Consider the following 23,681-nt stretch of genomic DNA (forward strand, 5'->3'; position numbering starts at 1 on the left):
GTGTTTCTCTTGATTAGAGATCGCATATAACAATATCGTTTGTCGATTGTCGATCGATCGATTGGTCCATCCACCCACCTCGAGAGACGAGTCTGCGACCTGCGCACGAGGATGGCCTTTTGCGCCTCCGAGTACATTTCAAAAGTGTCGTAGTCGCTCTGTAGTTTCGCGACATTTTTTTATCGACTCGCGCCTTTCGGCAACTTGAACGTAGCTCATAAAAATGCTCTCAGTAATCAGTCAAATTTTAATCGGCTTATTTTTCATTCTTTGGTACTTTTTCATAATGAACTTCATAAAAGAGTTTTTGTTTTTTTTCTTTGTATGAAGAAGGCAGTCGAGACATTCCTGCCGAATTCGGCAACATCGGACCATGAGTTGGAACTGGACATTTTTTATGTAACACGTAAGTAAGTTTAATCTCAAGTATACCGTAATGTGTTACATCATAAGGAAACGATATTCAATTAACTAATAACGACCTTGGCCGTGCGCGCCAATTCATTAGATCGCTATCAATGTCTTTGAATTACGTCCGAAAATTTTTCAAATCGCACTCGTATCCGCATAACAAGTGCGAAATGTTGCTTCCTCCCTCCATCTCTTTTCCTTCCTACAACGCAGTACGCGTAACCTTCCATTTATTGTGGCTTGTGTCTCGCTTTTTTTTTTTAAATATAGGCTACGAGGGCGATCTATTGTTCCGTCATTAAGCTCTCTCTTTTTCCTATCTCTCTCTCTATCTTTATCTGGCCTTTCTTGATTAATTGCGTCATTTTTCGTTGAGGGTTCAAGTTGGAGCTCGAGCCACCGCACGCGTAAAACTCGCAGCATCGCACGGCCTATTGTTACGGCACGGAGGAACGCATCTACATCCACACTTACGCGACGAGAACGCGCATATGCATGTGTAATCTTATCAAGTATCAAGGTCTACATTACATCCGTACATGGCTGCATCTCTCGTGGTCAGAGTTCAGACGTCACGTTAAGCTGGATATACTTGGGGCGAAAAAATTAAAAAACACGAGAAACAAAATTAAGAGATATTTCTTTATCGTTTATTGTGTATACATTCATACACACTCAGACTAATGTCATTGGCAAAAGTAATAATGAATATCGACATCTTTTGGTTCTCTTGCAAACATACTCATACTTCCTTAGGTAGGCTAGTTACATAATTTTCTTTGATTTATACGTGCACACAGACGACGAGCTAAAACATTCAATATTTTCAACAAGCGTCATACTCAGACTTGCACTCACAGGCATGAAAAGTAATCGGTAATACAGTCAAATAAATTCGCTGAGGAGCACAGAAGCTCGATCTTCTGCCAAGTCAAAGTTGTTATTATTATTATTACTGTTATTATCATCATCATTGTTATTATTATAATTGTTATTATTATTATTATTATTATTATTATTATTATTATTGATGTTGTTGTTGTTATTATTTCATTCATCAGGCAAGCAAAGACACTCGTAGTTTTGACTTTTCAAATCGTACTTACAGGTATAATATTCGTGTTATTTTTCTTTGAGAGCTTCCTACCTAGTAATGATATTTATTCTCTGCGTGGAGAGAGATAACGTCTCTTTTTTTCTTTATTCATTATCATTGGTCGAGCACGTTGAACTTTTCAAAACTTTAATCGACTTTTTCGCGTATTTACCTTTAAAAAAATAATTTTTAACATAATACGCGAAGAAAAAAAAGTGACGATTGTTTGGCATTTTTTCGTAACTTTGGCAAAAATTTTTATAGCTCGCTCACGTTAAACTATATCATTATTGGTAGAGTCATCTCCGTTTTCACAGCCATCGTAATGATATCCGCGACGCGTGATCTTTTCCCATCGACGAGTTTGTGGTACAAGAAAAAAAAGTGTTGCTCGTTTTTCACGACAAATGCGATTACTCGTACATAATTAAAGCTATACAAAGTATTTATTATAACTCATAAATGAAATATGTAATTATATAGATCATGCGTACATACGAGTTATCCATTCGTCCATCGATGAGCGCAGAATAATTATTTCATCCACAGCACAGCACTATTAATATTTTGTTTAAACTTATTCATCACTTTTTTGTTTTATATGACAGTTCGGGAGGCTCTCGTTCGTTTCAGCTACTTTTCATTTTCGCATATTCTCAATCTTTCTCTATGTAATAAGCACTTTCTCAACGTAATTTAAGTATTATATATTATTATTTATATAGGCGTATAGGCAATTTTAAAATAGTGCAATGTACCGCGTCGAACATGTCTTGGATAGACGCGTAATGCACGTGCACTCAATATAGGCGTACGTATCACTTTGATTGCGCGCACTTTGCTCTTTAATAAGCGCATTCATAGCCAAATTATAAAACGTTCTTTTAAGCGTTCGTTGATATTTCAACGTACGCATAGATAAGAAGCTGGTTTTTGGTCCTTACGTGATTATCGGTATTATTTAGTAGCTGTTTTTATCGTTGAGTTGATCGAGAAAATGCAGTAAATCGAGCAATGGTCGTTTTATTCATCCTTCTCGTTTAAGACATGGTCGCCGGGTCGACGTTGGTCGAAGAAACGATGGTAACGGAGATGCCAGTGTTGAGCAGAACTCCGTTTTCGATATCTTTATCCTTGAGAGGGCTCGGGTCGCTCGGGTCCCTCGAGGTCACGATCAAATTCTTGCGCTTGACTGCAGCTAGCTTCTTGTCCCGTTCGAGCTGCAACACACACAGACACAAGCGACACATAGGACATGTTTATCCGACTCGGGGGACAAGTGGGACGACTCTCTCGTCTCGGATCGCGAGAAAGCACAAGCTGGGATTTAACGAAGCCGTAATTTTGCAGAGCTCGTCGATACGCACCTTGAAGAAGGTGCGAAGGTAGTGGCAGGGAAAGACGACGCACTTGCCGGCCTCCTCCTCGGCGTCGATGTAGACGCCCCGAACGAGGACCGAGTTGCTGCAGTTGAGCAGCACGAGGAAGACGAAGCAGCCGAGATGCGTGATCCAGCAGGATAGCTTGGGGTCCTCGGGCAGCAGCCACAGGTCGAGCACGTTCCAGATGCCGCGCCACACGTTCACCGTGCCGACGAAGCTCAGCAGCAGGAAGGCGTCCGCGGCGGCCAGCCGGCCCAGGCCCTGCAGCTTGCCGCAGACGTATCGCATCGCCGGCTGCAGACCGAACGTCAGCACGACTATGCCGTAGCCCAGCACCTGTGCACAACGTGACAAAATCTATATCAATATCTCCTTGACTTTCCTCTCGACCAAAACTCAACCGTCGACCGCCGTGTGTAATACGAGTCATTATTGTATACCAAATACATTTAGTTAACGAAGCTGTGTGTCGCGTGAAAAATTGTCACGCGTTACGCCGGACAAGACCGAGTCGAATAAAAGTCAATTGCCAGCGAAAAAGGAGTATTTATTTTTAGACGTCCGAGAATTATTTTTACCTCCGATATTGACACTTGTCGCTACACTAATTGGAGGCTATTTTTAAGCGCTACATACCGCACGGACCAAGTCTAATTTTCCAATAAGATCGTTGATCCGGTGATACCTTGAACTTGACCGCGCGAGTCGAGCCTACATTGGCCTAAGAAACTCGACGGATTTATTGGTCTTGGCTCGAGCGAATCGCGCCGCGCCATTGTGATCCCGATAGACGCACGAAATTTTCGGTGCCCCGAGTCGAGTTGCAGCTAAGCGTGCGCGCGTGCCTCCGATGACGCTTGATGCGATGATTCTCATTACGATAATCCGAGCGCGCGTCTGCGGCTGCGAATGGAATACATAGGCCAAAGCGCCTGTCATCGTTCATCATCATCATCATCATCATCATCATCATCATCATCATCGTCGTCGTTATCGTCGTCGTCGTCGTGAGGCTAGCGCGCGCCTTTAATGAAATAAGGCAGAATATGGTAGGCGCGGGTTTGCGCTCGTTTACGCACGATCACACGGCAGCGTCGCCGAACGCGATTTTCTTCTCCAGCGAGTTCGGATGTAGCGAGCCGATGCGAAAATCGCCGTATCTCTCGATCGTCCATTTCAATTGAAAAAGTTTGCCAAAGGCGCCAAGATTCCGTGCAAATTATTTGCGCCTCGACGGACTGTCGCTCGGTCAATATTGACACGGCTGCGCGCTGCGCTCGGGAATAAACAATCGCGACGCGCCGATCTTTCTAGACTCGAGTCAGGGCGCGAGAGCAGACTTTCCACGGCGGAATTGGCTACTTACGAGCGAGCCGAGGGCCGAGTGCTCGCGATTGTCCGGGTAGAGGTAGAGGTCGAACAGGACCCAGGCGCCTCGCCAGACGAACACGACCAGTGTGCCGATCACGCCGACGCTGAAGGCGCAGTCCAGCATGTACAGTGACCAGTCCCTCGAGTTCTGAAACAAATCGTACCTTATCCTTATTTCGTTGCTTGGTCAATTTTACAACTCCATCTAGGTGCAGGGATAAAAAAAAATGTCGTAGCCAGCGAGCACGTGCTTGAAAAGCAGCTACGTAGCTCGAGAGGCGCGCGCATGTCCGATGCAACGCGAGCGTGAAAAGCTCGCCGAGCATACGTCTATATATTGCTACGTAACGAGCGTGTGCGGGCGCTTGGAAGTCGGCCGGAAATTCGGTGCGATTTCGCTCTCGAGCCTACACGCGCCTCGTCGACGCGAGCTCGGCTTCTTCGGGTATCGAACGGAAAATATTTTGCCTCGCGCCTCTTGTTTATTCATCGTATCAGCCACTGAACGCTGACACGACGAGCTATTGAACGGGTGAAAAAATCCCACGATCGCTCGGCGTTCTCTCCGCTTTTTCTGCTGGAGCATTCGTCAGCAAACGGAAAAACCAAAGTAAAATCGGCCAACGAACGACTGACTGGGCGCATGCCTAATGTTTGGCTTTTTTCGAGCGACTTGCATACACAGTATGCATTTGCACGTTTATAGAGAGAGAGAGAGAGAGACGGGTTATGCGTCGTTATTACAATTGTGTCAAGTACGCTCACTCGTGTCTCTCTTTGACGGAGCGTACGCTTATTCACACATACTGGCACACATACACAGAGAGCGGAGCGGAGCAGAGCAGAGCAGAGACTAGCTGCCTGTGAGTAGGCACAGGCACACTCGCGCGCGACGAGGAAAATCGGCGGATCGTCTTTGTGGATCGGCGCGTAGGAAAGCTGCTGGCACTTACGTTGACGCGAAAGAGCGTCGGCACGTCGAAGTAACCGGCGAAGGTGTCGAGGCTCACGGCGAACGGCGGCGCCGAGATGTTCCTCAGAGTCTTCATGACGGCGAGAGCGGCCGCGCTCAGGGCCGTCGCCGTGAAGACGGTGCCGAAGGTGTGCTCCGTGTAGAGGTCGAGCGCCTGCCAAGTGCCGCGCCAGGCGTTCACGCAGCACAGGCCGAACACGTAGGTGTAGAGGCGCGAGCCCAGGTAGAAGAGCAGCCGGTGCTTGTCCGGGTGCAGGAACTCCTGGAACACGTGCTGGGCCAGGTCGAAGCCGAAGAGGCCGCAGATGCCGATGAGGATCGAGGCCAGGCTGCTGAGCGGCTGGTTGTCCGGGTAGATGTAGTAGCCGCTGAGGCCCCAGGTGCCGCGCCAGTAGCCCACGACCGCCGGCCCGGCTATGCCGGCCGAGAACAGCGTGTCGAGGAGGCTCAGGATCGAGTAGTGCAGCCTCAGTCGGCCGCTCGAGGAGCCCGCACCGGCCACCGCCACCTCGGCCACGACGCTCGAGGCGCTCTGCAGCTCGACCATCCTCTTCAGCTCTCTTCCTTCTCCTCCTTCTTCCTCCTTTTCTTCGGCCTCTTCGCCTTGGCCCGCCGCGTCCTCGGCGCACTTGCTTCTTTCCGCTCGCTTATTTTCGTAGTTTTCCTTCTCTTTGACAGCTTTGGACTCTCGAGACTCGGCTCTCCTTTTACCCATTTACCATGGGCCACGGAGTTGAGAATTTTTCCTCGCTGCTGCTGCTGCTGCTGATGCTTGGAGCTTTTTCCGAGCTTCCGTTGGACGCGCGTATCAGATGCGCTGCGACTTTTTGCGGTTCTTTTTGCTCTTGTCGCTCGCCATGTTCCGCGCCTCAACGTTCAAACATTCCTCGGCGTCGGAACGTTATTATTGCGCGCACTATGGGCCACTCGCAACTCGTTACTCGTACTTTGTATTGTCCGTATATTGGAGCGCGGACGGATAAAGCTCTACTGACAGTCGCGCCCGGTTACTCGCTAACTTTTATCAACTCTGCATCCACTTTTCGTACCTTTTAACATCTCTACGCATCTCTGTCTACGTGTGCTCTTATCTCTCTCGCTCACTCTCTCGTGCATCAACACACACAAACACACACACACGCACGAAACGTCCTACCGTTCTCTCGCTGACTGGATACGCACACTCGTTCGTGTGATGTATAGATATATTAGGTGCCCTGCTCCCACTCTGGCCTAGTACCCACTCGATGCGTATACGTGTGTGTGTGTGTGTGTACGTGAATCAAAGCTCTTTACCTGATGATGATATAGGAACGAGCTGCTAGTATTAGGGCCCCCTCTCTCTCTCTCTTTTACACCCACACTCGTGCATTTCTGCACACTTGTGCAGTGCACTGCTGTAGTGCACATGTATGAGCGCGTGTAGCATTGCCTACAAGTGTGTGTCCGCCTTTTTACATGTTTTTGTAACATTTTCTCAAGCCAAGAGCATCGGTGCGAAGCAGCGCGTCTGAGACATTATCGAATTGTTGTTATATTTATATACAAGTAAACATCGCATACCAGAATTGACTCGTACGTTGCTATTCTTTCTTTTTTTTTTATTATTATTTTTTTTTGTTTCGTTCTTTTGTTTATCGAAACACACGCGCAGAGTCCATAAAAGTCGAAAGTCGAAAATTGCCTAACTGGCAATAGGCTGCAGATCCTTATCGTACGTATCTTCGCGTAATGGTCGAGCCGCGCTGCCATTATACACTTGACAATTATCGCTCAAATTTCGACTCCCGCGTCAGATTCGGTTGTAATTTACAACGCTGATTCGGCGACTACGCTCTAATATGAACAAGGAAAACAGCTCGCCATGGGCTGCATCGCAAAAAAATAACGCGCAAGTTAGAAGCGCGATCGACACTGATCGTGATCATTGGCATGCGATCCGGAAGGCTAAGCGCGGCCAATTCGAGCTTTCGATACGCCGACGAGTGGGCCACGAGTAAATTTTCCTGCCTACCGATCCGGCTTTTATGATCGCTCGACGAGCTTTCTCAATTATTCCTCCTAATTACTCAACGTCTTTACACCGGAGCCCTGTAAAAATGCTCCATAAAATCTCAAGTTGAGAGAAAGGATTGCACAGAAGTTTGAGAAAATGCGCATAAATTGTCGCGGGGATGGGTTTTGCGCGTCGGTGGCGGCGATCGGGCGGTCGGTCGGTCGGTCGGTCGCTTCTATGCGCAGATCTATCCTTGAGACGTGATTTTTCCCTTGACTGGCGTTTTCCTGTCGAGATTTCGCCTTACGCAGCGAGGCACGTCGAGCAAGCTTTTGTCCTGCGGCCGCGCGCGATCGCGTTAATCAGCAGCTTTTTGTTCGGCAATCGGCCTCTCGGGCGCGCGCGTGTCTGCATCGTATGAAACACGTCGTGTCGCGCAGCTCGTCGCATCGCCTGTATCTGGTTTCTGACGCTCGATTGCGATCTTCTCACCTTGTCCCTCATATATTATTATTACGCGGGATGTACATGTGTAATTGCCACGACGCCTCGCGACAACGCGGCCACGTCGCACACACAAGTGTCACCTGATTGTATCTCGTAGGAAAGTGAAAGACGAATTTCGGGCTGTCCAGAGAAATGAGGAAGGGCGGCGCCAGCAGGTTCCTCAGGCAGCGCAGCAACATCAGATTGCCGAGTACGGCCAACGTAAAGCAGCCGATGATTCTGAAAAGCAGCACGTAGTTATATTGCGCTCGCGATAATGCACACTTATCTTTATTAGCCGTCGCTCAACCGACGCATTCTTAGAACATAATTGATCGCGATCAGAAGCAACGCGCAACAAAATTTTATAATGCCTAGATGCATCGCTGCTTATTGATTATTAATTCGCGGGTGATTATAAAATGTCATTACGTAAATAGCTCGCTCCACGTGAAAAAACTTGCAATTCTTCATAGGTTTACGTTTTTCGGGCCTTTTTTATATAAGAATTTTTAAAAAATATTACCTGGCCTGCAGACCAAACCAATCGTTGAGGATGATCCAGGCGCCTCGCCAGTGGCAGTTGCAGGCCAAGCTAAAGACGTAGGTGTAAGCCGTACGCACGAGTCTGCAGCCGATTGTCCTGCAGGTCCAACGGCGATCGCTGCTCCTGCTGGCGGAGTCGTCGCTGAAAGCTCGATGCAGGGGCTGCTTCAACAGAGCGAACAGCAAGTGCAGGCTCATGCCGAAGCCGAAGCACAGCCAGCCGCTGAAGCTGCGAGTCAAAATTACGCGTCCACGTTTACGATTAGAAATCGATGCCGCAACGATCATGTACTCGAGCCTTAATCAATTCGTATGCGAGCAGCGGCTCACGCGATCGCCAAGCAATCAATCTTTCAAGCTCGATTAATTGATCTAAAAGCTGGAGGGACTATATAGACTACAGACTGACCCCCTCAATGCATACGTTTGTTTAAGCAGATAATCTCCCCAGTTTCAGCATACGTATTTAGGATCTAGTATGGCAAACGAATCGGATTAGGATGCATTAGAAAAGCTGCGAATATCTTACATGTTTTCGTGAAAGTCCATCAAGACCCATATTCCCCTCCAATGAGCGACGACCATGGGCCCGACAACGAGCGACGACACCATGCAATCGCTCGCGTACATCACTCGGCTCTGCGTGCTATTTTTTTTCTTTTTCTTGCTCGCCGTCGCCGCATTATTCTTGGACGAAAAAGCAGCTGATGAAGGATAGTTAGCGCGAAATACGCGCAAGTAGATGAATAATTTGAATTACCTGTCTCGGCGTCTCGTTTGACGCGCAGCTCTTCTTGGTCGTAAGGACGATTTTCTTGTTGCTGCTCGTGAAGAAGCTCGTGCTCGCGTTATTATCCAATTTATCGAGATCGTCATCGCCTTCACCATCGCTCGATCCAGTATCGTCCAGTTTGTTAATAGTCAGAGTGCACAAATTTTCCGACAGCTCGACGCTCTTCCGGCGGCTTTCCGAGCTCATGGTGGATAATACCTTCTCGATTCGGCAAAAGATTACGTGCGCTCGCGTAAAATGCACAAGCGCGAAAAGCAAACAGCTCGAGGAGCGTCTCGGGCGTCGAGTCGTCGAGCGCGCGGAAAAATTACGCAAGCTCGGGCGAACGCAGCGACCGAGCCATTGCCGGAGTACTGCGAGACACTCGATAATCGTATATCATGTCGTACTGTTCCTCGGGGATACAAAACGAGTACTAGCTGGAGGATGAGCCTCGCGTAAGGACGAGTAGCATTACGCGCGTATGGCGAAGAGGCGCGCGCGCGCGCACACAAACGCACACACACATAGGTACGCACACGCGATTGGAAAAAAACTCGCACGCGCAGCTCAATGGACACGGGCCGATTTTCCGCGACTCGCTTCGTTGGATTTGGACTTTGAATCGATCGTAAAGCTAACCAATTCCGCGTCTTTATTGCCTACCTCGGCAGCACAAAGGACTTGTCCACCCGTGTGAATCGTTACTATGCGTACGCGATTCATTCTGCAAACTATTGTTGCTCGCGCGCATATCGCGCCCGATTATCTTCTGTAAACTCGTGGCTGGCTCGATAATAAGTACGAATCAATTTTTCTTCAATGAATTCACTGACGAATCGATTGTGCCCAAAGTAAATAATAAATATATATATTTCTGACACAATTTACTCCGATCCAAATAACGTTGTAATGATTGATAAAGCTTACTGGCTATAAATACAAGTTTTGCTCGGTTACTGTCAGCTATCGTAATTTCCGATGGCAAATCGCGAGTTAAAACAAAATCCAGCAAACAGATAGAGTTACTTCGACCGCCAAGTGCGAGATCGAATGAGCTTAAGTCTCTTTCGACAACGAGATCAAAATTACGACTGACGAGATTATGCTCTATTTTATAAATATATAATGTTCCTTTGGTGTACACGATACCTAAGTTTGGACAACGATTTAGGATAGACGTGAAAAAATTAGAATTGCTTTCCTAACGAAGGTGTCAACTTGGAAAAATAATTCGCAGGTTCGTGGAGCGAGCGTTCAATCAATTGTAACAAAAACAGGAATTAGATTATGCAAGATAATGATGTAATTTTTATTGTAATCACAAAAAGACTTGACTTTGATATAATGCTCAAAATCTTACTATAATTCTTGGTTGTAAAGTTAATACTTATACAATTATTAAAGCAGAAAAATATTTCCAAAAATCCGTGTAACATTGGCTCATCAGATGACAAACAACCTAGATGTATGAACTAGGGTGTTGTAATTTTTTTAATACCACTTGACGTTTAGTTATGTAAGCATTAATAAAATTCTCACTGTACAATACCTACGTTTAAACAAAAAAGTTAATAAATGCTATACAATTATTATTTTAATTTGCTATTTTCATCATATAATAGTGTCATCACTGATATGAAAACCTTTGACGAGTTTTTTTATGCTTCATAAAAATTGCTCTTATGGTTTTTTATCGATTGAAATTCATTTTTATCATTTTGAAAAAATTTACTCGTTTTAATTTGAATATTAAACATAGGTACTCAATGAATTTGAAATCAAATAACATTTTTTTTTAAATATCTAACATAATTATGTTGATACTTTAATTTTATTAATGTTTATAAACATTATTATCCTTCTGTATTTTAATATTTCAGGATAAGTTGCACTTTAATTTAAACTTTTTTAAAATATTTAGAAATTTTTAATGAAAAAATTTTAGCATATTTATCAATAAGTATTCAATTAATTGAAATATTCAAATTTTGACAAAAATTTCACTTGGCTATTACATGAGAAATTTTAAAACTTTACGATTATAAATGTTGTATTTTGTGCATTTTAAATAGTTAAAAGAAATATAATTTTCAATACAATTTTGTCATATATTTTCAACAAAAATCAAAATGCGAAAAGCAACTCATTTTTTCAGTACATCCAACGACTTTGTCGATGTTAAAACCAAATCTTCGCATACTTTCATCCACTTTACTACATCATACAAATTACATATTGCCGCATTTTATAAACCCTATGGTAACACCACGTATTATAAATATTATTATTATTATTATTATAGCACACAGCCTTGATTTTAACAGTAAACAGTTTAGAAGCTTTTTTTCACTTTTTCATATTAAAAACTCCTTTGCAATGATATTAATATTAAGTTATGCACGTGGGTAATGCAATTGGGGCGCTTTACTTAAAGTTTTAATTGCAGTCGTTGTGGCAGCAGGCCTGTAAAAACCAGGCTTTTAATTTTGTGATAATACAAATTAATCTTTGATGAATATATTACCAACGTAAATATTTTGAACTTATTATGTAACTTTAGTGTCAGTCATTTAAAGTGTTGTTTTAATTTGGTTGTGCATATTCCAAATTAAAATATAAAAATGTGAAGTTCTTGGTATTTTCGATATAGATATTGATTTTATAATGGAGAAGTAAATCGAAAATCTTTCTGTAACATCTTGTAAAGACATGAAATCTAGCTCTAAACTATTAATTGTAAAAAAATCACTAAATATATTTTTGGAACATTACTTAGAAATTTTTAAAGTCTTTATTATATGTATTAATTTTACTTATAATGGTTCTGGTTGTAAATTAGTCAATTTTTGTAATCGTATAATTAATGCAAGGAGTATTAAATGTAGACTTTCGTTATTAAATATAATTTCAAATAACAATTATAGACTTTCAAAATACAAAGTTATTTGTCTGTAAAATTGACATTGTAATTTGTTAAAGGGGGTTTAATAATTTGTGAAAATACATAACACAACTCAGAAGTTTTGATGCATATTATCAAATTTGTCAAAAATATAAGATTTACTTGTAATAAAAATATACGTCTAGATGACATTATAGATTTATCTTCATCACCGTAAGTAGATTTTAATCGTGAGATTAATTATTCTTTTGCGTGATGTCGAGAGTACTACAATCAAACATAAATTTATTGATTGTGAGAACAATAATTTTATAATCATTAGGTACTAAAAATTGTTTCAAAATTGGATAGTAATTCAATCGATTATTTATGGTACTAATGTAACTTGTCAACTGTCAAAGTCACAATTATAAAAGAGCCTTTAAGACAATATTTTACGAGCATTTTTCATTGAAATGCACCATTAATATTACTACTTGTTTGAAAATTTAGAGAAGAATTTAATGGACCTATAACAAGCTATTATTTGTCAAAATATTCTTTCAGTACGAATACAACTGCACTTATTTTTTCTTAACGAGTACGGAATGTACAAGTATATAAGTTATATTTCAAATTGTAATGAATATTTCATTTGAAACAATCTATCCTGTTTTAAAATACAATTTATAAGCATAAATCACTTGCCAATAGCGATATGATCGACAGGTGTGTACGTATTATTATTCAACCGATAATGTGAAAAATATGATAACTTTTTCATAATACTTTTAATACGTCTGTAATATACATGTATTACATATTGTTAAATTACGCTTTATACCCGGTATATTGCACGTATCAATTTTCACGTTCGTTTTTTTATTGTTATTATTAATCAAGTTTCTTTGGTATTTGTCTCGTGTTTTGTTAAATGATCCTGTAGATTGTTACATAATTTGCCGTTATTATCGTCTATTAAATTCTATTATATTCCCGTAAAATTAATATATTATCGCGTCAAGCGTAGAAAACAACGATTATAGGCATCCTAGCTCGTATTTATGTTGTAGTTATTACAGATCAATTATTACACAAAGATCGTTTCTTACTTGGCTATGTTTGTTACAAAAATGTTATCAACCTATCGTACGTCTGCTACGCACATACATGAGTAAACTCGCTCTGCTACTTACTTATATAAAATCTTAAATTTTTTCCCCACTTAAATTACATCTCTTTGTATACCGAAATACTGAACATTAGCGCAGAATTATCTTCTTTGCCCTTGTGGAACGACTATTCTAACTCATAAACGAGTACATATATGTACATACATTGTAACTAGTGTCATACTTTAACTAACAGTCCCTTTGTTTTAGCCTGCAGTAATGGAAGGTTAATCGCTGTCCGAATCTCGGCCACGCGATTCTTTCGCATTGGACTCGTCAACGTAGCTGTGTTTGTACTTTTTCTCCTCGGCCGATTTGATGCACTGAATCATCAAAATTTTTCAATTGAAACGGCTTCTTTTTCATTATAAATTCGATAGGTAGATAGTATTATACTCACGTCTTCCGTTCTTATTCGAGGAGAAGATATTTGCTCCGGAGAGAACCAAGGCTTGTAGTTTGGATTATTCGCTTTTTTCCACAACGGATATCCAAGGGCGGCCTTGTGCAATTTTTTCACCATCTATAAAGGAAATGAAGCGAAATCTCGCGTAAATTTTCCATTATCGAATGAAGTGATTAGCGATTAAAACGTTGGTAAAATATGCGTACAACTGACCTTGGGCGCAAATATTTGCGTGATTTTGTTAACCAACCAGACGGGTAATTTCCCATGGGGGTCGGTATGAGCGACGTAGCCGAGCTCCGAGCCCGGCCCGTTGCGCGACGGCCTAACGATGTAGCCTGCGCATAGACAAAAGGCCTCGATTAAATTAAATAATTAATGCGAATTAGTAGAGTCTGCAGCTGAGTTTACCCGTGAGGTAAGAAGTTGCTCTGACGCAGCCTTTGAAGGGTGGATAATCTTTGTGAAAGACCGAGTGGTTAATGATCATCTGCTCCAAGCCAGTGTCTAGCCACGATCGCTGCAGTACAAAGTCGCGATTTTTCAGTGGCGACGGGCACGACACTACGAGCCAATAAATAAGTGTGCGCATTAAAAATAAAGTAATATCATGTCGAGGCAGAAGGGAAGGAGCCAATTTCTACTCACTGGAATAATAACCAATGTCGTTGTTTGGATTGAAAAAGCCAATTTCTCGGGCATCGATCATGTGAGTGTCCCAGACTTTTCTGTAGTCCGGGTCGTGGAGTACGTCGTACATAGTGTCCGGCTCGACGTCGGAAAACGTCGTCCTTATCTAAATTCAAATTGTCGTTAATGCGAAAAAAAGCTGTAGACTTTTGTCGATATACCTTGATCATTCGAAAGCTGATTCCAGGCACGCTCTTTGTCCAGACGCAAAGATCCGGCTTGTTGTAATCCAATCTCCACTCGTTACTATCGTCGTACAGTCTTTTGAGTTTCGCGAAGTCGCTGTCTTCGGCTATTTTCACGACGCCCACCTCCATTATTATTGCCCAAGCAGACGAGGGCCTGCAATAGCATTTTCAAATTTAAGCCGTCGGCATTTTTTCATGGCCCGTACAGTCACGTGCAGTCTAGCTGCAAGCGTCGAGATTCATTCACGAGTCGTATTATACCGAAAATGCGACGAGATGCATACTTTCCGACATACTTTCCGAGTTGCAGCTAAAGAATGCCTGCAAAGTTAAAGGCCTCTCTCTTTCTCTATATGTTCCTCTCGAGAGTAGCTGCAACTTTGAAGAGTCGCTGCTCGAGAAAGCTCTTTCTTTTCGGCTCGTAGCAGCGCAGCATTGCGCTCGTAAAGTGAAATAGAAACGAGCTGCTCACGCCGTACACTTTACACGCGGCTAGTGTGCAAGTAGGCCCGTTTGGCTTTGCTGCAAAATTCAAAGCGTCGAAAAAATGTTGTCCAGCGTCGCGATGGATGAATATTTGAGAAAGTCGCCGAAAGTCGCTCGAAGCTATTGAAAGCACATTCAGACTAGATACCGAAAATCGATGCGTGCGGCTAAATGGAATCGTTAAAGATGCGCGCGATAAGCGAGCTCGGGTTAGTTCATCGGCCGCAATTGCGTCACGTCGAGGCTCGTGCTCGATTCCGCGGAGACTTTTAATTCAAATGCTTAAGAGAGCTTTGAGCTTGCAGCTGCTGCTTTGAAGATTGCTCGGCTGCGCGCTCATGAATAATGCAGGCGGAATCCCCGAACGAAACACTGCACTTATTGAGGTAAGCGCGTGCACGAAAATGCATGGAAAATTTGACTCGCGCCCGAGTACACTATAACTAAAGTACGCTAAAACGCTCTGTTTATGTAGCTAATGTAAACGTACGAGAGCCTCGTGCATGCATATGCATGAGGCTGCGGCCGCGTAAAAACGTCGAGTGTCAAAAGGCACCTGACGAATGGCCAGCTGCACGCGCGTGCAGTACGCGACGATCAGCTCGCGCTGATAGAGCCGCGAACGACGCTCAACCTACATTAAAATTGCGCCATGGAAAAAAAAAGTAACAATAAAATAGAAGGCGGCTCGTGGCACGCAAATGTATTCGATACGAATGTGCGGGCTTACCTGCGGGAGTTGCGAGTCTGGGCCTAACGCCAGGCCCCGGTCAGCATGTTTTTCTTTCTTACTTCTGATCTCTATCAGATGATGAGCCAATTATTGTAGCAGCAACGGCGATAACAACAACAGCAACGACAACAACTAGAACGATAACAATCGCAGCCGTAGTAGCTGGCGCAAGAGGCAAAACAAGGCGAGTACGAGCGAGGACGATCGCTCGTCATTATCGCACGTATATCAATCGATCGCGCGACAATAATTAGCGAATGGTCCAGCAGTAACAGCAGCAGCGTCAGCCGCACAATAGACTTGTCGCAGCTCGTGTAATTGCGATCATCGCTGCGCGCGGCATCGTATATCTACTTGTAACGACTCGTTGCGCGTCTGGTCGCGTCGCTGCGCGAGCCTCGCATCTCTCGCTTGGCACTCGAGGGGCTGGAAGAACGTCAATTAAAAAAGTAAGGAAAAGGAGCAGGAGAGTCCGCGAGCCGACTGCTGCAGCTGCCTCGGCGTAAGCGCAGCACGCGACGACTACCTCGAAGAGACTCGTCCGTCGCTCGACTGCTGCTGCTGCTGGCGAGCTTTTTCCCCGGCGACTGCGCAGATGTCCGCGTGCCAGAGGCGACGTGCTTCGCTGTTCGAGCCGCCGCCGCCGCCACCGCCACCGCAGCTATACAGCAGCACATAGCTAGAGAATTTTTTCACTATATATATACACCTGTATGTACGTGCGGAGCGCTATTATGGCAGCTTCGAGCAGCGAGCTTCACCATATGCAGCGCATACTTACGTTGCACTCATCGATCGCCGCTTCTTATCTCGACGATATCTAGGTGTGGCAAAAACCACTCGATGAATTTGCTGCGGCTTCGCGTATGCAGCGTCGGCCGCCTCGAGCCCATGGCTGGCCCAAGCGCGATCGAGGCGAGCTCGACTTTCTTCGCCGCCTCGTGACGCAATCGTTGCAGCGCTACATAATACCTACGTTGTACACGCAGTTGCTGGCAATACACGGTATTATGGCATCGCGCTCCCCACCCCCTCGACGCCCTTTCTCGAGCCCAACAGCTGACTCATTGCACCGTTGAGGTCCGTGTACGCACGAGCGTGACTCGCAAGCTCGCCCGCCAGCTGCTCGATCGAGCTTCGTTCGTGCGCGCCCTGTATATATGTTTTCTCGCTGTTTCTCCCGTGGCGTGAATTTTTCATTTTCGACGCACTCGCTCGTTCGTGACTAGGGGCAAAAAGCTCGCGAGCGCTTCTTCCTGCATGCTGCGATACTGTTTTCATTCGTACACGCAACCAAAGCCAACCAAAGCGAATCTTTGGATTTGCGAGATCCTTGGAGGTTTCGTCGCGCATCAATCAACGGCTGGCTTCTTTTCATGCGCTCGGCGCGTATCGCATTAATACGCGAAAATCCAAATCTACGGTGTAGCCGCATTCGTATACGCACACGTCGATGGCAGCTCGGTAATTTCGAGCTTTTCTTTCTTTTTTCATCCGCACTGCGAGCTCGAGTAGGCGCCTGGCCGAGCTGCATAAGCGTACGTTCAAGCGGAATAGGTATGCGAGCGCAGCTGCCTGCAGTCGGCTGAGGAACGCGCGCTTTTCCCAGGAATTTCAATAATACATTTCTGACTCTGGCTTTTATTTCGCCCGGAGTGTGTTTACGCTCGTTCGTTCGATTATCCGGCCGAGCTTTTAATTATCTGCCTTGAGCGATGTCCATTACAAAGTCTGCAAAGATTTTTTTCGATAAACGACCCCTTCCCACGCGTCTGTCACCTATAATGACATCAAGATGACCTATTTTTCCACCACGGACAATGAAAAGCTCGTGAAATCTCCCCGCGGTATGTACTCAAAAATTTGCTCGTCTATTAATCTCTGGGCAAAAGCATTATACTAGTTTGCCTTTTTGTTCGTTTCTATGTATCGACAATCATCGTGGCCCAAATGAAAAGTTCAAGCAATATGTTAGCACGATTATTCCCCATTTTACGACTTCCAAACAATGCGCCGGTGACGCGATCTGAAAAATTAAAATCTTCAAAAAGCTTCGCGCAAATATTTTAATATGTAACTCGTAACTCGTAATATCCATTTGTTCTTCGTTTGTTTGTTGTTGATATCATTTTGGAATGATGACCAATGATAACCAGTTATAATAACTTCCAACTTTAAAGCTCGACAGCTGCCGATAAAAACATCATTACGGAATCGGAAATTTTACCCTGACTACGAGACAGCTGCGACTCGTGTCATCGATCTCCGTGCGTATTATCGCGTTGAATCATCCATTTTGTCAATATACAATTCAACCCATCACGCTTAATTTCTAAACCAACGACCCAAAATGTTTGCTTTGCTTTGCGATATAATTCGCCGTACTTACTCGTTTTTCCTTCCGAATACTTCTCACACCAATACACAAGAGACACATATCATATACGTTACATATGTTACTACGTCTTTTAAATGTCACAAGTGAGTCGATAAGGTAGATATTTCTGCTACTTAAAAAAGATTGCGCATCGCGTAAACGTTTGGAGCTTCGGATAGCTTGAGCGAAAAGGTTAAGTAAACAGCTCAATTGGTTTATTTTGATATTCCAAGTCTCAAGTTTGTTTAACGTCGCGCTGTGCTTTCCAAGTGATCGTTCGACGACTTGCTCTCTCCAACGGATTGGCCAAGTGACAATGTCATTATCGTTCGTATAGCGGACAGTAAGCACGGAAGAATCGCGATAAGAATGTTTTGAACGATCGCCGATTATATTTTTTCTTACACAACTGACATAGCGTGTTTTTGAACATCCAACAGGCTAACTCTGATTGCTTTTCATCATTTGTATGTACACGCTCATTTGTGCTTTACGCTATTTGACTCGATTATTTCTTTCATCCAATAGTGAGGGAATAAATCACGCCCGAGTTTTGTCTTTGTGAAATTGTTTCCATTTCATCAAACTTGAAAAAAGTTGAACGTTTGGAACTACTGATAGTTGGTAAGTGTCAATTTTCTAGTTAATAAATCCCTTCAACATTACTAATTAATATGACTTATCTAATCATTGTTCAATTGATTGCAAGTCTTTGACCTGTGATTGCTAAATTTATCAATTTTTACTCTTTGGAACAAACCAGAGGTTTTTTATCACTTGACAGTTGAACTGTTACTTTTGTCCAAGAAACTTGTGCAGAGTTTAAAAAATGGCACCAAATTTTGTCGAGACTGGCAATACAAACTTGGATGACAAAATAAATGAATGGCTCAGCTGGAACAAAGTGAGCAAACATTTAATATAAAATAAGTTATTATTAACATGGTTTTATTTAACAATTTTCTTATTGTTTCTCTCAAGGATAAAGAAGCAGAGAAAGAAATCAAAAGTTTAATTGATAAAAATGATATTAAGACTTTAACCAACTTATTTCTCAAGAGACTGGAATTCGGGACTGCTGGACTTAGGGGTAAAATGGGACCAGGTTACAATCAAATGAATGACTTGGTTATCATACAGACTGGACAAGGTTTACTTGAATATCTTAAAAAGACTAATTTATCACTTCATGACAAAGGTATTATATTAGGATATGATGGACGTTACAATAGCAAAAAGTAAATTACATGCATTATTTAGATATAAAAAATATGTTTTTGCAATTGAATAGTAGCAATAAAAATATCTTTTTATGCTAGGTTTGCTGAGTTGACTGCATCAATTTTCTTAAAAGACAATATTAAAGTTTATATGTATTCAAAAATATGCCCTACACCATTCATTCCTTATGGAGTGTTGAAATACGGCTGTGCAGCTGGTGTTATGGTAACAGCATCTCATAATCCGAAAGAAGATAATGGATATAAAGTGTATTGGGATAATGGATCTCAAATTATATCACCTCATGATAAAGAAATTCAAAAAAGTATTTTAAATAACCTTGAGCCTACTATATCATCTTTAAATACTTCCATTGTCTATGAACATCCATTGTATCACGATCCGCTAGAGGAAGTTATGAAAACGTATTTCAGTGATATACAAAAGAATGTTTTGTACCCAGAAGTGAATGGATGTACTTCTTTAACATTTGTGTATACTCCAGTTCATGGTGTTGGTTATCATTATATGGTTGAAGCATTCAAAGTAGCTAACTTTAAGGTAATTCTTTTTTAATATTAAAGTTTTGTGAAAATTAATTTTGACAAGAAATATTTTTGGCAGCCCTTCGTCGTTGTTCAAGAACAGAAAGATCCGGACCCTGAATTTTCTACCGTTAAATTTCCTAATCCAGAGGAACCTTGTGCTCTAGAATTAAGTATTGCTACTGCAAACAAAAGTAATTCGACAATCATATTAGCCAATGATCCTGATGCCGATAGATTAGCATGCGCTGTTAAAACTACAGAGTACGTCAATCAAATATAAAAAGAAAAAATATTATTACAGATACAATAGCTCTATAAATATATCTGAATTCCCCAGCAACGAGTGGCGCATATTTACTGGCAACGAATTAGGAGCTCTATTAGGTTGGTGGATGTTGCACAGATTCCGGGTACGAAGTCCAGAATCGAGCATCTCCAACGCTTACATGCTTGCCTCGACCGTATCGAGCAAAATACTCGCTTCCATGTCGAAAAAAGAGGGTTTCAAGTTTGAGGTATAATTTACGAACGGCTATTTCAAACTTGGAAAGTAAATAGTCTCTCATGTATATGCTATATCTGTACAGGAGACATTGACCGGTTTCAAATGGATGGGCAATCGAGCGTCTGAGCTGAAAAAGTCCGGGAAAGAGGTACTGTTCGCTTACGAGGAAGCAATCGGTTTCATGTGTGGCTCATCGGTATTAGATAAAGACGGTGTGAGCGCCGGCGTATGCGTTGCCGAAATGGCAGCTTATTTGCAAACTATGGGTCTCAGTCTAATCGATAAATTGAACGAAATTTATTGCGAGTGAGTTTGCATTGAATCGAGCGCATCAACTAATTTACGTACTTTACATTCGTACTTTTTATTTTTAGATACGGACATCACATAAGCGATAATTCGTACTGGATTTGCCACGAATCCGAAACGATCAAACGCATCTTTGATCGATTACGGAATTTCGACGGTAAAGAGCACTCCGTAAGTATTTTCTGGGAATTATTTTGCAATTCTTTCTACATCGTATCTCATTACAATAGAATTATTTACCTTCGTCGCAAAAATAAATGTTTCGTATTGTTAATGAGTCGCATTTAGTTCTCGGATTAAGTATTTTTTCTACGCGGTGTCATAAGCAACCGATACAGATCGAAGTCGTTCGATCGAAACAACGAACGAATGAAGAAGGATTTCTATCAGTCGTTTAGGCATATTATCATTGCCTGACACGGCGAGAAATGAATTTGCTAAAATTTTTGTCGGTCGGCTTTGTTTCGTTGTTAATGGCATGAAAGTTTCTCGATTCAGTGAATAATTTTTATTGTCCTCGACGTTGTTAGAAAATGCAAACAAGATCGAGCAATGCCATTACGCACGTAGACATTTCGATTGACAATAACTATTTTTTCAAGCGCAAAGTACGATGAGAAGCCGCCACAAATTTGAAAGGGTTTTTCAACTTCATAATAATAGTTTAGCAAATATTCAGAGCATTACATAAATATAAATGTCAGAAAAGCGATGGGAGATTAATAGAAGCGATGCGATCGTGCTCTCGATTCTTGTCACACTCGTGTGCCCGTAGATTATTTTTATTGGCGCGCATTCACGAAAGAAAAGTTTTCCTGCGAAATAAGTAGACGAAAAAATGCGAAAAGTAGTTAGAGGCGTGATAAAATCCATGTACGATTAGCGCGCACGAGCCTAATAAAAGTGCCTCTTTCTCTCTCGCTCGAACTATTTAGAGCATCGATAGTAATCGAAAACAAATTTCTTATCACAAATCCTTATTAGTCGGTAATCCGTCGGTCGCATTTAGCGATGCAGAAGTAAAAATGCCAAGATTTTTTACACGAGCCTAAGCATAGGATTTGTTAGTCATTGCGATTATATAGGCGACGACGAGCAACAGGTAAGTATATTATAGTCGTGTGCATATGCATACAGCGGCTTCGTATCAAGGCCGTGCGTACGTACATACGTGCAGTATACGAGCTGGCGAGAGAACGAGAAAGAGAGAGAGAGAAAGAGAGAGAGAATCGGAAAGCGAAAGAAAAAGCCGCGACGATTCTCCGCTGCAGTTCACCAAGTGCCGTACACTCGCGAATGAGGTGTACACGCACACTCCCGCGCGCGCCTCGCTCCATATCGATGTATCGTTTATTTCATTATCGTTAGTGATTTTTTCGCTTTTGCGCGCCGAATCCACTTGCCATAGTTGCACGATTGTCAGTACTCCTCGCGACTCGCGACTATAAGCCGCGTCCCGATCGAATTTCACGCCAATTTTCTAGTCGCCTCGATTTGGTTTACAAGCTAATTATTATCGATCTCGATTTCGCCGCATCGAGTAGTCTTTGCTCGCGGCAAGATAAAAAATTCATAAGTAAGTTAGAGTCACGACCGCGAAAAATGAACAACGAAACTCGTGATAAACACCAACAGCAACAACAAGAGGAACTGTCGTTTTGGACGCCAAAACTGCAGGATGTATTTATGACCTCGTTGACGTTGGTACCTTCGGTTTTGTTAGGCGTTTTAGCCATACCAGCCGTGCAGAGTATGTTTTACCTGGCGCCGATATTCGACGACCAGTGGCTCGAGCTAGTTCAAGTTTGATCGTCGTAGCGCAACTTTTAACGTTTACATTGTTGCTCTGCCTTGCTATTGAGATCATGAGCTGTCTGGTACGTTTTAATACTTGTTTCTTTTCCCCTTTGATCGATTGATTTATTTGCGTTCGATGAAAATTAATAATAATACGTTATCGCGCCACTCGGCTGAATATTATAGTCGATGCCTTTGTGAACTGCTTCTTCGGTGCATTTTCAAATCTTGAACTCTCGTATGCAGTCTATGCACAACTTATATGATCGCGCCAATCGATACAGCTACATTTGCATCATTTGCATTCGCGTCAAAACGAGACGAGTTTTTACGTTGACAAAAAGTAAAGTCACATGTACAATGTAAGATTACTTCCTGGATAATTTCATTTCGATCAATTGGACCTGCAACCATTTTTTCAATTTTATTTTCAGTAAAAATAGCGATCGCGCGCTACATTTCCGCAGAGTGCAATGTTCAAGCGTTGCGTGCAATGACATGACAAATTATTCGCGAAAATAATAGACATTGCACACGATTGACTCGAGCAAAAAATTATTTCAAGCTATTTATCATTTTTGCAGTACCCAACTGGTATTCTTGGAGGAAAATATCAAATTACAAATGTGAGAGACTTGACCACGGGATACGATAATACTAAACCCGAAAATAAGGCTGTTTTACCTGTATCCAAGTCATCTCATATGATAACGTTTACATTTAAAAACGGTTTAGTCACTACTCTCAGAACAAGCGGTACCGAGCCAAAAATTAAATATTACAACGAACTCTGTGCTTCACCGGACCAAAAGTATGTATATTGTTTTGCATAATGCGAAATACCAAGTTATAACCACGATTTAAACGATTTTATCAATTTACAGAGATTTACACGAACTCCGACGAATTTTAGACGAAATGGTAGCAGCCGTCGTCGAGGAGTTTTTGCAGCCTGAAGTGAATAAATTATTACCTCGTAGCTTGTAATTATCTCCCCCAAGCAAGAATGAGTTGGGAAAAAATTCGCGCTGATATATCACACAAAGACAAATTTTTGCATTGATCATTTTGAATTATTCGTAGTAATTTCGGCCGACTGATATACATCATTTTTCTAAAAGCAGAATGGATTTTCATCAGATGGACATTGTTATTTACGAAGAATAAAAAATTTTTATTTTTCTTGTACGCTACTGACGCTTTATTACAGTTCTATAATTTAGCTAAAACGTTATATATATTAAACATTGTTTTTTATCTTAATAATAATTCGTACGTTTCATTTTTTTATACACAAATACATTATTTACAGAGATGAAAACATAATATATT

At 42.4% G+C, this 23,681-nt stretch overlaps 4 protein-coding genes across 7 annotated transcripts; 1 reads left to right on the forward strand and 3 right to left on the reverse strand.

The window, feature by feature from the left end:
* Positions 1-1,039: 1,039 nt before the first annotated feature.
* On the reverse strand, positions 1,040-6,513 carry LOC106660575. The gene is made up of 4 exons (XM_014383612.2): positions 5,214-6,513; positions 4,256-4,408; positions 2,875-3,225; positions 1,040-2,727 (listed from the first exon to the last, which is right to left on the reverse strand). The coding sequence occupies exons 1-4, from the start codon at positions 5,946-5,948 to the stop codon at positions 2,548-2,550; spliced, it is 1,419 nt and encodes a 472-aa protein (XP_014239098.1). The 5' UTR covers positions 5,949-6,513; the 3' UTR covers positions 1,040-2,547.
* Positions 6,514-7,974: 1,461 nt separating this feature from the next.
* On the reverse strand, positions 7,975-10,790 carry LOC111694321. The gene is made up of 3 exons (XM_023462004.1): positions 9,022-10,790; positions 8,791-8,948; positions 7,975-8,490 (listed from the first exon to the last, which is right to left on the reverse strand). Exons 1-3 carry the CDS (start codon positions 9,238-9,240, stop codon positions 8,238-8,240), a joined length of 630 nt encoding a protein of 209 aa, XP_023317772.1. The 5' UTR covers positions 9,241-10,790; the 3' UTR covers positions 7,975-8,237.
* Positions 10,791-11,099: 309 nt separating this feature from the next.
* Positions 11,100-16,119, reverse strand: LOC106660427 (START domain-containing protein 10-like). Its single transcript, XM_014383389.2, has 7 exons — positions 15,590-16,119; positions 14,347-14,527; positions 14,144-14,291; positions 13,907-14,059; positions 13,709-13,833; positions 13,490-13,612; positions 11,100-13,412 (listed from the first exon to the last, which is right to left on the reverse strand). The coding sequence occupies exons 2-7, from the start codon at positions 14,500-14,502 to the stop codon at positions 13,317-13,319; spliced, it is 801 nt and encodes a 266-aa protein (XP_014238875.1). The 5' UTR covers positions 14,503-14,527; positions 15,590-16,119; the 3' UTR covers positions 11,100-13,316.
* Positions 16,120-18,044: 1,925 nt separating this feature from the next.
* On the forward strand, positions 18,045-23,612 carry LOC106660371 (phosphoglucomutase-2). 4 transcript variants are annotated; one of them, XM_014383310.2, is made up of 11 exons: positions 18,045-18,436; positions 18,498-18,593; positions 18,679-18,873; positions 18,951-19,207; positions 19,289-19,751; positions 19,815-19,999; positions 20,076-20,253; positions 20,326-20,549; positions 20,618-20,723; positions 22,934-23,160; positions 23,234-23,612. In XM_014383310.2, the coding sequence occupies exons 3-11, from the start codon at positions 18,799-18,801 to the stop codon at positions 23,334-23,336; spliced, it is 1,818 nt and encodes a 605-aa protein (XP_014238796.1). In that variant the 5' UTR covers positions 18,045-18,436; positions 18,498-18,593; positions 18,679-18,798; the 3' UTR covers positions 23,337-23,612. The 4 variants fall into 4 exon arrangements, with proteins under 4 accessions (XP_014238796.1, XP_014238797.1, XP_014238794.1 ...); XM_014383311.2 differs by having other exon boundaries at positions 18,045-18,312; positions 18,410-18,593; XM_014383308.2 differs by having other exon boundaries at positions 18,045-18,593.
* Positions 23,613-23,681: the final 69 nt, after the last annotated feature.

The sequence above is a fragment of the Trichogramma pretiosum genome, unplaced genomic scaffold, assembly GCF_000599845.2.
Source record: "Trichogramma pretiosum strain Unisexual culture from Peru unplaced genomic scaffold, Tpre_2.0 scaffold27, whole genome shotgun sequence".
NCBI lineage: Eukaryota > Metazoa > Arthropoda > Insecta > Hymenoptera > Trichogrammatidae > Trichogramma > Trichogramma pretiosum.